The sequence below is a fragment of the Phacochoerus africanus genome, chromosome 11 (genome assembly GCF_016906955.1).
Source record: "Phacochoerus africanus isolate WHEZ1 chromosome 11, ROS_Pafr_v1, whole genome shotgun sequence".
Taxonomy (NCBI): domain Eukaryota; kingdom Metazoa; phylum Chordata; class Mammalia; order Artiodactyla; family Suidae; genus Phacochoerus; species Phacochoerus africanus.
The window spans coordinates 72,016,798-72,032,023 of NC_062554.1; the positions used below are offsets into that span (position 1 = coordinate 72,016,798).

Sequence of the window (15,226 nt, forward strand, 5' to 3'; positions counted from 1 at the left end):
TGTGCTTGAAAAATTCCAATTAATCAGAACCTCAACTAGCCTGAACTTAGCAGTGGTTATTATGTATACCAATGCTTAAAACACATTCAACTCAGAAACAAAAGATATGTTTATTAAAAATAATTTATATCAATTATATATTTAGCTTAAAACTATCCATTTGATGGCATTAGAGTGCTTTTAAATGATTATTGTCTTTTCAATAATGACCTTAAAAAAACTCAAACACTCAAATTCTAAAAACAAAACATAACAAAAAGCCCAGGCCCTTATATTCTTGTACTTAATAAGGAAGAAAAGTAGATCAGCACAGTTCAGAAACACTTTTTAAAATAGGATGAATGGACATATAATCAGAGAAAAACTCTAATATGAAAAGATACATGCACTTCAATGTTTATAGCTGCACTACTTACAATAGCCAAGATACGGAAATGTCTATCAACAGATGACTGGATAAAGAAGATGTGGTACATATATACAATGGAATACTACACAGTCATAAAAAAAGAATGAAGTAATGCCATTCCAGCTACTATATATGAGACAGATAAACAACAAAGTCCTACTGTATAGAACAGGGAATTATATTCAATACCTTGTAGTAAACCATAATGGAAAAGAATCTGAAAAACAATATACATATATGTATAACTGAATCACCAGATTTGCTGTACACCAGAAATACAACAATGTAAATCAACTCTGATTAAAAAGAAAATTAAGAATCAAGACAAAAACCAATCTTGTGGTTAGTTTTTAAGTTAGCAAAAGATGTTCAATTAGCCATTAACATACAAATTAATTGTCTGAAATATTTCAGGTGACCACAGTTTTATTCTACTATGAAAACATCAGTACACCATTAACCACAATCCTTAAATGACCACCAACTCTTGCATGCACCTCCACCCCTGTGGGGTGTGGTTCCTTGATGGCTAAAGAAATTTAACTGCCTCCAGGAGAATCTCCTGTTCAACACAGAATGAGAATCCATTCCCTTGGAGATAGATTAAAAACTCAGAAATACTTTTAAGAAGTCACCTTGCCAAAAGCTTCTGTTGACAGGCACCAACTCCCCATCCCCTGGCTTGGCCATGACCACTCCTTTCCTCTTTCTTTTTCTCACCTTGGTGACCACCTTTCTGCCCCCACCCTTGGGAATTTCTCCCTACCCCCCTTCATTTTCCACTCTTGCCTGATCAAGTCTTAGTTTAAGCATATCACTCTGCTTATCAATTGTCTTAAACCCCAGATCTTCTGCAAATGATTCCACACTCATCAGCTTCTAACCATCCTTAGGAGAATTAATGCGAAGCTCCAAAGAGCTCCGTAGGTGGCAATGTATTGTGTAAATACACATTTACCTTGTCTTGCTGCTTAAAAGGATGACCAATCCCAAAGGAAATTTTTGAATTTAGAAATCTATCGGAAGCAGCCATGCTTATTTTGACAGTTTATGTTTAAGCTGTTGGAAGTCATTTTTAAAATAATTTTAAATTAATTATTTGCAAAGAAAAGTTGGCAGTGCGTCTTACTATGTGTATAAATCATTGAGTAGGAACTGTCAGGATGCAAAGATGAACGAATGGGTAAGTTATGGACACAAATAAGCACAATTAAATGTAGAAAATTTGGGAGTTCCCATTGGGGCACAGCGGAAACGAATCTGACTAGGAACCATGAGGGAGGTTGTGGGTTCCATCCCTGGCCTCGCTCAGTGGGTTAAGGATCCAGCGTGGCCATGAGATGTGGTGTAGGTCGCAGAAGTGGCTCAGATCTGGCATTGCTGTGGCTGTGACATAGGCCAGCAGCTATAGCTCCGATTAGACCCCTAGCCTGGGAACCTTCATATGCCGCAGGTGCAGCCCTAAAAAGACAAAAGACCAAAAAAACCCCAACAAAACAAAAAAGAAAAAGAAAAAAAAAAAAGAAGAAAATAGGATAAAGAGGGAGAGAGATGGAGAACAAGTGCTTTAAGACAAATGAGATGACACCCAGCTGTAAGAGTTGGTCAGAGGATAGCTAGTGTGGGTTGTGAAAAAGGTGAGCAGATAGTTACTGATGGGAGGAGCAAAGAAATGGCAATGAGGAGAAAGCCCACAAAGGTAGGAAATCATGAGCCACACTAAGAGGATGGGGATTCGTCCAATTTGCCCAGAAAGTGGAGGACACGAAAAGGGGCTGTGCTCTGCCATGCATGCTAAATGTGGTATTCTGGACAAACTCACAAAGGACGGAAATGCAGCCACAGGATCGGAATAGAATTTGAGAGAAAAGAGGGATGCAGAGATATAAGAGAAAAGGTACCAAGAACAGGTATTTAGGAATACTGATTTTTTTTTTTTTTTTTTTTTTTAAGGCCACACGTGAGCATATGGAAGTTCCCGGGCCAGGGATCAAATTGGAGCTGCAGCTGGGGCCTGCGCCACAGTCACTGCAATACCAAAACCAAGCCACATCTGTGACCTATGTAGCTTGCAGCAACAATGAATCCTTAACTCACTGTATGAAGCCAGGGACTGAACTCGCACCCCTACAGAGATAAGGGCAAGTCCTGAACCTCTGAGCTACAATGGGAACTCCAGGAATACTGACATTTAAAGGCCTTATTTTCTTTGAAACCACTCAAGAAGCAATGAGGCCATTCTTCAGCTCTATGTTCTTTTATGAAAGATAGATGGCAGAAAATAAATTCCATATTGTTCTAAAACCAAAGAAATAATAATTAAATTCTAAATGTATCACCTAGCTATCACTAAAGCCATTATCTAACTCTGTTCAGAAAATAAACTATTCTCAGCTATTAAACTATCTAAAGTGACGCTGAATTCTAGGAGTTCCCACCATGGCTCAGTGGTTAGTGAACCTGACTAGCATCCATGAGGACATGGGTTCGATCCCTGGCCTCAGTCAGTGGGTTAAGGATCCAGTGTTGCTGTGAGCTGTGGTGTGGGTCGCATACGTGGCTCGGATCTGGCGTTGCTATAGCTGTAGTGGAGGCTGGCGGCTACAGTTCCTTTTGGACCCCGAGCCTGGGAACTTCCATATGCCGCAGGTGCGGCCCTAAAAAGACAAAATAAAATAAAGTGATGCTGAATTCTATAACTCACCACTATTACAATGAATGATAAGGCAAGGAGTCTATTTCACTAAGTCACCTAATTCACAGAAACAAACAGATCTTTATGAGGACCTGCATACGATACCCATAGATCTAAAGACCTACTGAGAAGTTCAATTAAGCAGAACAAAGTAAGACTAACACAATTTTGTAAGGAGCTCTTCCCATTAGACTTAAAGGTAGAAAGGACTTCTAGTCAATACACTGCATCTAGCTTGGAGTCCTAAGCCATCTTTGAATCCAACAGTTTAGGATGGTACCTGGCACTTATGTTTCCCATAAATATTTCACGAATGAGAAAAAAATGGAGAAAGAAAGGCTTAACAACCAATACTTTGGATTTACATAGCATAGGTATGTCCTGGGGCCAGTATACAATTGTAATATCTATGCACTCATGAATGATGTCTCAAATTATACCCCTTAGAGTCCATGAACCATCAGAAAAAGCTATATTTACTACACTATACTCTCTAAGATTGGGGCCAGATACTGCACAAATAAATATTTTCTAATAATTTTAATATATATTAGAACTAAAGGGTTTTTTCCACTGAGCCCTAAATTAATGAACTAGAATATATCCCCATTCTTTAAACATTCCACTTAGTCATCCTAGATGTATTTAACTACATATTGAGTTCCAAAGGCTCTAATTCTGACAATTTCTCATAGGGAGAGAATGTCAGTGTTTAACAGTCTATAATAGTATGACAGGCAGAGATAATTCTTGGTACCTTTATGGTTTCAGTGGCACTCCAGGCTCTGGAACTTTATCCAAATAAGTGGTCAAGTCTTGATCAACATGTTCAAACACTAATGTTAGTTTGGTTTCTCTGTCTGTTCGTGACACTGTGCACACATCAAACAACCTAAAAGGAAAAAGAAAGAGGTATTAAGTAGGTGGCAAAAAGCAAAGCAGTAACCTGTTAGTCTTATATGTATCCCTCAATTTGATCACATAATTGGGGGAAAGGCCACATTTAATAATTCCTTATGGTAAATGTAAAGATACCTAACAGGATCTGATACTTTAATATCAATACAAATGTTCAGGAGAGGAGCATGTGGTAAAGTGGAGACAAAATCCATAGTGGCAAAGAAAATGCAACATGACCACAACACAAGAATGTCTGCTTGGAGAGGTACTTAGTTAAGATCTTAGGTAGAACTTGCCGATGGAGAGAGTTTCAAAACCTGCAGCCTCTAGGAGAAACACAGTCCTTAGCTCACAGTTCAAGAATTATTAAAGAGACAGACTGAGCATTCCTTGGAGATGCTGGACTCTGCAATTTAGATTTTCCTGGAATTTAAGGTATTATAATCATGCCTATGAAAATAATTATAATGGGATACGGAGAAATTGGGTTAATTCTAAGAGCGCCTTCTAACCTTGATGAGTCAAATCATTTCCCTGGAAAGGGCAAGAATTCTTGGTTTTAAAATTCTAAATACCATGCTAATTAAAACTATAAATTTTTAACTTTTGGGGGTGGGTGGGGCAGAAATTACACTGGTAAACTATATCACCCTTAAATGATAAGGCAAGACTGGTAAACTTTATAATTATGTTTGGATGCGTGAATTCAATTTCTCCCATAAAATACTACAACTAATTCAAAATTTAAGTTTTAAAAACAAAGACTTCCATAGTTTGAAAAGAATTTTCAAGCCAAAGGACAAACTTTCCTTTAGTTTCAACAGACATAGAGCACTATCTGGCTCACGAGAAGCTCATCCAACATTTGAAGAATTAAATAAACCACTCAAAACCAAGCTATAAATACATTTCTTGACAAGAATGTAATATAGGTACTGACAAAGGGCTGATAAAATGCTATCTGCATGATTTTCTTTCATTTTCAAAAATGAAACAACACTTTCTTCAAAGAAACTAACTATAAATGTGCATATAATCCAATTACTAAAATGCATAGGGTTGACTCACAATTATCCACTTTGTATGTTACCTCTTAAATTTTTAATACCTATCTAGTTCGCCATGCCACCCGACCGCATTTCTGGGCTAAATGGGCTCCACAACATTTGGTATTTCTCTGTAAATCTAAACTAAACTTTAAAAGAAACTAAAGAATACTATAATTAAGTTAAATCGGATGGGGTGACCACCACCAACAGCCACATATACTTCATAGCCAGACCCAAACTCCTTTTTAATTGTGGGCAGCTTGGGGTGAGTTCTGTAACTTCATTAAAGTCAGCTATTAAGATCAACTGAATTTCTTCCTTACATTTATCTACTTTCAAATATCCTGACCTCTAAGTTTTAATCATCTACTTTTTTTTTAAACTTCTCAAGTCTTCAAATGCCAAAGGTGACTTATTCCGAAAAATTATTTGGACAAAGTAAAAACTCCTAATTAACAAATTCATTAAAAATAATGCCATAAGTCATACTCATGTCATACTGTGAAAAATATGATGGCTCACACACATGGATCTGATGCCTGGGAAATTTATGAAAGCTACTCTTTCAATTTGGTGATTTGAGGTGACGACCATTTTATTCATAGGCTTCCTTGAACCATATTTCCATTAAACCCACCTACTCTGATAGATTTTTTTTCTTGCGTTTGAAGAAGAAAAAGGAGTTCCACAATCACCAAACTTCTTCATATCTGAAGCTTCTATTTTTGTGATAAAATAAAATAGCAATGAGCCAAACATGGCCTGTACTAAAATCACATAAAAACATGGGAACTGCATCATTACAGTTGTGCTTCTTAAACATTACTTTAAAAAGGTCTTCCATTATAATTAATACATTTCCTTCATTTAATAAAAAGACAGGAGTTCTTGCTGAGGTGCAGCGGGATCAGTGGCATCTCGGGAGCACTGCCTGTGACACAGGTTTGATCCTGGGCCAGCTGAGTGGGTTAAGGATCCGGCGTTGCGCAGCTGCGGCTCAGGACGCAACTGAGGCTAGTATCTGATCCCTGCCCTGGGAACTCCATGTGCTGTGGGGTGGCTAAAAGTGAGAAAAAAATTTGTTTTTCAAATGAATAAAAGACATTGCTTTATCACTGTTTCCGGTCAGCAAAGATTTTAGTAACCCCAGTTCTCACTGAACTTACGATTTGTAATATGTAAGACATTTTAGTAATTGCCAAAAAAAAAAAAAAAAAGCTTACCAGAGACATAACTGGAAAGCAAAGTGATCACACAGCACTGCCTCACCAAAGGGTCACCTGCTCCCAAACGGTTGTTCAGTTACCTAACAGCCCTGGCAGCATGTTCTGTTGCTTCATCTCACTGAAACCGTTTTCAAACACTCTGTATGACACAATGCAAGAACAACATCCAACCCACGCAACTTATTTTCCTCAAAGTTATATCACTCTCAATATATTAAGACTCATTGTTGCCGCCTGCAGCGCCTGGACTCCACACCTGAGATATGCAGAGATGAGCTCCCCAAAGCTGCTTCGAACTGCCCTAAATGATAAGCCATGAAGAAAAGGCACTACTTTCAATGGGCAATTGTCTACAAAGTGGAGTTTTAAAGAGACATGTTCAAAGACACATATTTAAAGAGACACAGAATAAAACTTTCTTGTATAAAATGTTAATGTATATAATTACATATCCTTCCAGGCTACAAAAAAAAAAAGGTATCCGGTAGAAACGACTCATGTTGATTCAAGGAGATAATTCCTTTTATTTTTGAAAGTGCTGTTATTAATTTCATTTGGGAAATGGAGCATATTACAGGTTCCTTAGAAATTTAAAAGTGACATCAAGGGAAGTCAAAGACCTAGAAGACCCTGTAGGTTTGGGGTTCCAACGGTGGCCATCAACATCCTACAGACCCAGTACCACCTCAGAAGACATTTGGGGAAATATTTACAGGAAAACATAAAATTCTTAGTTGTTTAGTAAACATTATCATACTAAAGTAATTTACATTAGACGTAGTGAGTAGAAAATGCTTTTTTTTTTTTTTTTTTCTGCTTTTTAGGGCTGAACTTATATGGAAGTTCCCAGGCTAGGGGTTGAATTGGAGCTGCAGCTGCTGGCCTACACCACAGCCACTGCAACTCAGGATCCCAGCCTTGTCTGCAACCTACACCACCAAGGCTGAATCCTTTAAGTCACTGAGCAAGGCCAGGGATCAAGCCCACATCCTCATGGATCCTAATCGGATTCATTAACCGCTGGGCCATGATGGGAACTCCAGAAAATGCATTTTGAATCAAGAGCTATAAATATTAATCTTAGGAATGTTTAGAACATAATATTTTTGATGCTTCCTTGTCTACAATGACTCCATCTGGAGCTACCCCAGAGCAAATAATAATCACTTTGGTGGCAATAAAGAGAAGGCAGATGCTTTAACATAACAAAAAAGTCTCACATTAAGCAACTGAGCTAATCAAGAACTGAAATCCCTGGTATTTGGCAGGAGGTTAACAATCTGTAATATATTTATATAAATCAATGAGGAATGCAGCCAAGCTGCCTATAACCCGTACACTTGCAAAACAAAAGAGCCAGACAGGTCTGAACATCTGAACATAAACACTGGAAAAATAACTTCAACTGTTTGATTCCTTGTGTTGACCAACATCTTAAAACTCTCTAAAACTTTTTTTTTTTTTTTTTGCTATTTAGTAAACTGACAAAAATACCACTTCAGTGACTGAATGACTACAGTTTCATAAGAGAACTATCACCTTGTATTGAAGATGAACAAACTATCTCAGTTGACTTTAGAGGAAACAAAAAACTATCATTCAATATCTATCCATTAGAGCTTGGCTTAATGGGATCCAAGCAATGTTCAAAAAAGTAGAAGCGAAAAGGGGTTCTCAGCATTCACTGAGCCTATGAATCCGGTTTAGCTGTGCAAAACACAATCCGAAAAAAAGGCAGATAGGTCGTTATCATTTCACAATTAAGTCAGCCAAGCCCCTAACTATCCCATAAAATAAGTCCTCTCCCTGTCTCCATTGTCCTGACCTCCCAGCTGCAGGGCAGAGAGCAAGCGCTGCGGTCCAGCACAGCACTCAGCTTTCCAGCTGTCCTAGTGATGTAATTATCTCATAACAAAATATCTCCATGAATTAACTCTGCATCCGACCCACTGTAATTTGGAACAACTCCTTCCTGTTGACGGTCTCCATTTAACTTGCTATTCTGGATCTATTGCATAGGCAAACTCTCTTCATCCAATGGATGGGATTACATCCAATAGGCTTGGGATTTCCAAAGATTGCAATTTACAAAGGTTTCCCAAACAACATGCTCTGTAAACACACGCCCTGCCTTTCTATTGTGGTTATAATAAAAGGGAAATCTGCGTTATTTGCTGTGATTAAACTTTGACCTGTCACAGGAAGTTCTATGAGAATTTTTTTTTTTTCCTGTCACTTTTTTTCCAGACGCTTGAATGTTTGGACATAAAATAGTTCAAGAGCTGTGAGATGTCTGGCACAGAGGCCTAGGGGTGCTAAACAAAATTTTATTTGAACTATGGCCAGTCTTCAGAATTGAGGAGAATTTTTTAAAAAATCTCTACCCTCTTCCTTTGTAGTCCATGAAGCATATTCTAAGGTTATAGCATGCATGCACCAAATTTATGTCCACACATCCTACTAACCCTACACTACTGGATACTGGCCAGGGTGCTCTCCTTTGGCTCATTAAATATGGACTGTGTGTGTTCATGTATTCTTAACCAGCACTGAATGGGGTAATTCCAGAAGTATTTGCCACCAAAGTAACCAGCATGCTATGCTGCTGGAAGGAAATCCCCACTGTGCAGCATCTGCAAACATGCACCGGTACCCTACCACGTGCAGGCACTGTAGTGGGTTTTAGAGAGTTCAACAGGTCTAAGACAGGTACTTTTTAACAGCTTTCTGTCCAGTTGGGGGGAGAGACGATTGCATGTAAAAGGACAAACAGTGATATACGGCAATGTATTAATTCCAAATAAATTCTACAAACACTATATGGAGCTTTATATATCAACATCAGAGTAAATTCATTCTAGATCCTATCACAGTGGACATCTGGGATGTCTGCCTTTCCAACATCTGTTACCATTCTTGGCCACATCCTCATTTTTGTTGAGGAGCCACTCCTATTCCATACTCAGGCAGTGTAGTTGTGGGGGCACAGGGGCAGGATGGCAGGTAACCTACCCTGAACAAACAGAGTGACAGTGATTGATTCAGGGAAGGACAGACCCAGAACTGGTCCCAGGAATTTTACTAGAACTGCTGGGAAAGTAGAGCTCTCTTTATTCCAGGATTACCAACCTGGCAATGGATAAGCCTGCAGCTGCTAGTGGCCGTCTTTGCCACCACTTTCATGAGCCCTCCATGGAACACAGCCAACACTGAGGAGAGCCTGAACAGAGAGCTGACAGGCAAGAGATTCTGGATGACACTGTTTAAGTACCTGGACCCACCTGTGCCAAGCCTACCCCCGGATTTATTACTAATGTGAGCCAGTAATGCTGCTTTGGTGCTTACTCAGTTTGAGTTGGGTTTTATTAGTTAAAACAAAAAAACAGTCCTAAGACATCTAGGACTTTGAAATAGCAGTATCTGACCTCAAATATATCTTATGTATTAGACAAACTGAATTAATTGAACTCAAGCACATAAACAGTAGCAGTTCCCTCTAGGTGACTACACCCGTTCCCCGACTTGCTGGGAGATTTTTTTTTTTTTTTGTCTTTTTAGGGCTGCACTGGTCACATATGGAGGTTCCCAGGCTAGGGGTCAAATTGGAGCTGCAGATGCCAGCCTACACCACAGCCACAGCAACACCAGATCCAAGCGGTGTCTGGGACCTACACCACAGCTCATGGCAATGCTGGATCCTTAACCCACTGAGCGAGGCCAGAGATCAAACCTGCATCCTCATGGATACTCTTCAAGTTCATTAATTGCTGAGCCACGAAGGGAACTCCTGGGAGACTATTCTTAAAGTGGTTTCTCTGGGAGCATGCCCACCAGAAAGCAGTAACTGACAGCAGCAGAGCAGACTAATTCATCCTTCTCAAGGAACCACTCCACTTCTTCCCGGGATTCCTATGTGAGGTTCTTGGTCTGATCACAGAGGCACTTTATGGGGGAAAAAAGTAGGGAAAGGAAGAAGACAGACAGATAAGCTCGCTGCAAACAGGAATATGGAAGCTAGGATAGGAAAGGCCTCAGTGGGTGTGAGGAAGCAAGGAGGCAAGGAGAAGTATTTCAAAATAATACAAAGATACTGAGTTTTAATTAATTTAAAGGTTGAGTCCAATGCTCAGAGGTCTGTTTTCCTGAAGCCTCAGTTAAACAACCCTCCTTCCACTAGCGGTTGTTGAAAAGTGGCAGGGAAACCACTTTTGTGATCAAACTGTTAGCCCAAAGGCTACCATAATCTGAGAAGGGAATGCAAAGCCAACATCTTTTATGTACTAAATCATTTTATTCCTTATAACCATAAGAGAGTTCATAAGCAAGTTTCATAGTTCATCTTCATCCAGTTGATCTTTAGAGTTTCTACTAATTATTTCAGCTTCTATCTATATACACCTGGCCATGAGGATCTATGAATTAAAACTGTTGCATTCATTAAGCAAAAAAATATTTTACAAATAAGATGGGAACCCCCCCAAACTGGGCAAGTTTTCAAGATGTGACTTGCACTGCAGTAAACATTTAAAACCGTGTTAACCAACTATAATGGAAAAAATAAAAATCATTAAAAAATTTTTAAAAATAAAATAAAATCAGGAGTTCCCATCGTGGCGCAGTGGTTAACGAATCCGACTAGGAACCATGAGGTTGCGGGTTCGGTCCCTGCCCTTGCTCAGTGGGTTAACGATCCGGCGTTGCCGTGAGCTGGGGTGTAGGTTGCAGACGCGGCTCGGATCCCGCGTTGCTGTGGCTCTGGCGTAGGCCAGTGGCTACAGCTCCGATTAGACCCCTAGCCTGGGAATCTCCATATGCCGCGGAAGCGGCCCAAAGAAATAGCAAAAAAATAAATAAATAAATAAATAAAATAAAATAAAATCAAGCAAACAGTAAAACTTGTGTATACAGAAACACACTGCTATCATAGGGTAGTGCAAAAACTGGTGTACTCTAAGCTGGGCCCCAAATAAGCTCTTTGGGCTGTGTTAAGAGGTATATGGGATACATACACTGTTTTGTTCATATTCAAGATGAATTACTGAAATGTACATTAAATAACAGAATTCGAACTTCATAGTCCTCTAGCAAGCACTAGCGGCATTCCTATTACAAGCACAATTCTTCAGACTGCTAATGCATTTTATCTGAACGAAAGGCAGAGAGAATGAGGTAGTGGCCTCATTCTGTTACCCTAACTATATGCTATTGTGGGAAAAAAGGAAACGTTACTTCAGAGCTAAAACTCATGAGGAAATCATAAAAACATATTTGTTCTCTTTAGGGAAGAGAATATTCTGAGGCAAAACTCTCTGAGTCACCATGTGGATCACCATCTCCCCAAAGTCAAGAAAAGGAAAAAAAAGGCAGCGAGACAGTGATGAGTTGACATTTTTGCCAAGTCCAGTTCCAATACAAAATTGTTTCCTAAGTTCAAAAACAACCCCAAACCAACCCTATAAAAAGAAGAACCCTGCCAACTGAGAATATCAGAGATCATTACATCTTAGTTAGAATAAACACCATCCACCAACCCCAGCTACAGCACAAGGACAAGATGCTGCTCTTGCACCTGGTGACATTTCTACCTAGACATGATTACCTTAGTTTTAGCCTTTTTCTTGTACAACAGTTAGCTTCCATCAGCCGCTCTACAAGCACAGATATATGGGTCAGAATAAGGGCCTGACAAGAGTGAATGGCTTAAGAGAGCCCCAAACCTATGGCATTTGGGGGGAGAGTGGGGTTCAGGGGCCCCAAGTCTAAACCCTACTGGCAGGTCAGAGATGATAGATGAGCAAAGTAAACATAGGGTTTAAACTGGAATGGAAGTACCTCTCCCTACTTTCGCTTGTTCTTTCTTTTAACTCTCCAGGGCACCCAGGTTGGTGTCTAATACACTGTAGGTGTTCAATAAATGTCTACTGAATGAATTAAACTTTTCGAAATTAAAACTCAGGGAAAAGGTGGGAACGAACTAAAAGAGGGGATCTTCAGAGACGTATTAAGAGAGCACAGGACTCTGAGCAAGTCAAATCTTGGAAGAGACGTAAAATGAGGACTCACACACTCCTACGTCCCATTTGTTAACCCATACTTGTTAGTTTGCTCGCTACTAGCTACTTTTGTGTATCTTGACCTTTGTAGTCCTTGTAACAACTCTATGAGACGGCACTCATTTTATAGCTGAAGAAACAGATGTTATGTATACAAATGTTCATGGCCGCATCATTCATAACAGCCCAAAGAGAAACAACCCAAACGTCTACTGATTGATAAATGAGTAACATAATGCAGTATATCCATATAGTGGAATATGAAGGAATGAAGTACAGGTACATGCTTTGACACGAGTATACCTTGAGAAGATGATGCTAAGTGAAAGGAACTAGTCCCAAAAGGCCACATATTACACAATTCTTCTTACATGATACATCCAGAATAGGACAGACTCTTAGTGGTTACCCAGAGCTGGGGGCAGTCGGGGAGGATGGCAAGAGCGAAGGAATGAAGAATGACAGCTAGTGGGAACTGGGTTTCTTTTGGGGGTAATAAAATGTTCTAAAATTAGATCATAGGGATGGTTGCACAACTCAGTAAATATACTAAAAAACCACTGAACTGTATACTTATATGGCAGAATTTGCTGGTATGTAAAGCATATCTCAATAAGTACATCTGATTCAAACAAAAAGAGGAAAAGAAATAGAGAGGCTTAGTACTTTGCCTAAGGCATAGGCCCTGTTAGTGGTGAAGAAGGGGTCTGAAATCAGGCTGTCTGTTCCAGAGTCTGATTTCCTCACCACTGTGCCATCCTGCTTCTGCATGTAGCACAACATCTGGGGCAGAGACCTCTCTGTGGCAAATGAGACACACTGCTCACAGGAACCATGGTAAAGCCGATTCCCCAATGTCTTTGGTTAGTTCAGATATCCCAACATATACCTTACATGCTGGGCAGAAAAAAAGAAATGTTCAGAAAATTCACATGTAAAATAAAATACAGCTGAAGACTTGATCTCCTTAGACGTTCTTCTCTTCTGTGCTTCCCTTGACTCGTTAAAAAAACGGCATGATGCTTTAATTCACCTAACAGACCTTGAAAAATATATTCTGATCTCAAAAGTATACGAGTTAAATGATATTTCTGAAAGCAGAGTGAACAGCTCTGGCCTGAGTCAGAGAGAGTGCAGAAACATTCTGGCCAACTTTCAACATTCAGTTCTGTCTCCATTTCTGACCTGTAAAAGCCCTGTTCTCCAGCTTTGGGCCTCTCTTGAGGAAAAACGACGAATCCGCCAAAACTAGGGATCCGTCTGTGATGAAGACTGTCTGCCGGGTCTTAGAAAAAAACCAACCAAATTTTACCTACACTGTTAGCCAAAAAAATCTTTCATAATCACACCCTTGCTAGGTGAGTAAACTTATCCCAGGACAAATTCACTTGGGTACTTATGATGAGCTTATTATCTAATAAAACAAATAGTGAAGTTAGTCCTTTTAAGGAAACATAAATGACCACAAACACAGGAGAAAATGTTAACCCATAGTAAAAAATTTAGAGAAACACAAATGAAAACATCAATGATACACTATTTCAAGCCCTCAAACTGGGTAACAAAAATGTTTAAATGATAAAATGGTACAGCATTTGTGAGGGTTTGTGAAAATGAGCCCACATCACTGCAAGAGTACAAATTGGTAAAAAAAACAAACAAATAAAAAACCTTTCTGAAGAGCAATCTGGCTGTGTGTGTGTGTGTGTGTGTGTGTAACACACCCTAACCCTAACCCTAACACACACACACACACACACACATATAATCATGTAGTCTTTAAAATGATAGAGATTCCAGATTCATAATTATTGAACATGGAAAGGTATTCATGATATACTATGAAAAGAAAATTCAGGTTTCAAAAGAATATGTACAATACATCTCCACATATGTAAACAAACTGGTAGAAAGATAAATCAAGATGCTAGCAGTGGCTATCTCTAGATGATGAAATTATGGAACTGAGTTTTCTGCTATTGGCCCATCTGAACTTGCTACAATGAGAACCTGTCAATTTTTAATAGCGAAAAAAGTCATTTTAAAAACAAGAATTATAAAAGCGATTTTTTCCCATTCAATTTTTTTTCCTTCCATCATATATTTTCCTTTAATCTATTTCACTGAGGTAATGGGAAAATCCCAATGATTAATTCTGAAAAGGCAATTTTTAAAATTAAGTATGTTAACTCAAATTCTTAATTTTGTTCCGGGGGGGCGAGGGGAACTCCAATATGCATGCATTACTGCTTCGATGAAGATACGTGATTTTCAACCCTCCCCAATAGAGACTAACTCTAGAGAAAAGAATGTGGGAAAAATAAAATTATTTTTCTGATACCTAGCTATAGATCAAAAGTAACAGAGATACCAGGAAATAAAAGATAAAAAAAACCCAACAGATTATAGAATCTTCAAATTCTAATGTTCTAATGTTCAACATATAAGCCCCCCCAAAATTCTACATGGCAGAAATATGGAATTTTCGAAATATGGGGAGCTTCAGAGATGATCTGGTTCTGTACAGTTGTTTTACAGATGAGAAAAGACAGGCCAAGAGAGGAGTGAAGAATATCATAATTAACTGAAGGAATAAGACACTTGGATCCATGACTGAGAATTCAGTGTCCTTTTTAATACAACAATGTATAAGCAACCAAAACGACTAAGCATGGTTCTTAAAAGCGCTTGGGCTGTGGGATGGAAATCCTGTGAAATTAGATTGTTATGGTCATTATACAGCTACAGATGTGACACATTTATTTGAGTAATAAAAAAAAAAGAAAATTAAAAAAAAAAAAAAAAAGGCCTTAAAGGGAGTTCCTGTTGTGGCACAGCGGAAACTAATCTGACTAGGAACCATGAGGTTGTGGGTTCAATCCCTGGCCTTGCTC

General features: G+C 39.0%; 1 protein-coding gene across 1 annotated transcript in view; it reads right to left on the reverse strand.

Annotated features, from left to right (window-relative positions):
* The window catches only part of CDK6 (cyclin dependent kinase 6), a 254,288-nt gene that overhangs the window by 186,594 nt on the left and 52,468 nt on the right, over nt 1-15,226 (reverse strand). Inside the window, 2 exon segments of the mRNA XM_047753092.1 lie at nt 3,862-3,875; nt 3,878-3,996. Coding sequence (XP_047609048.1) covers nt 3,862-3,875; nt 3,878-3,996 — 133 coding nt within the window.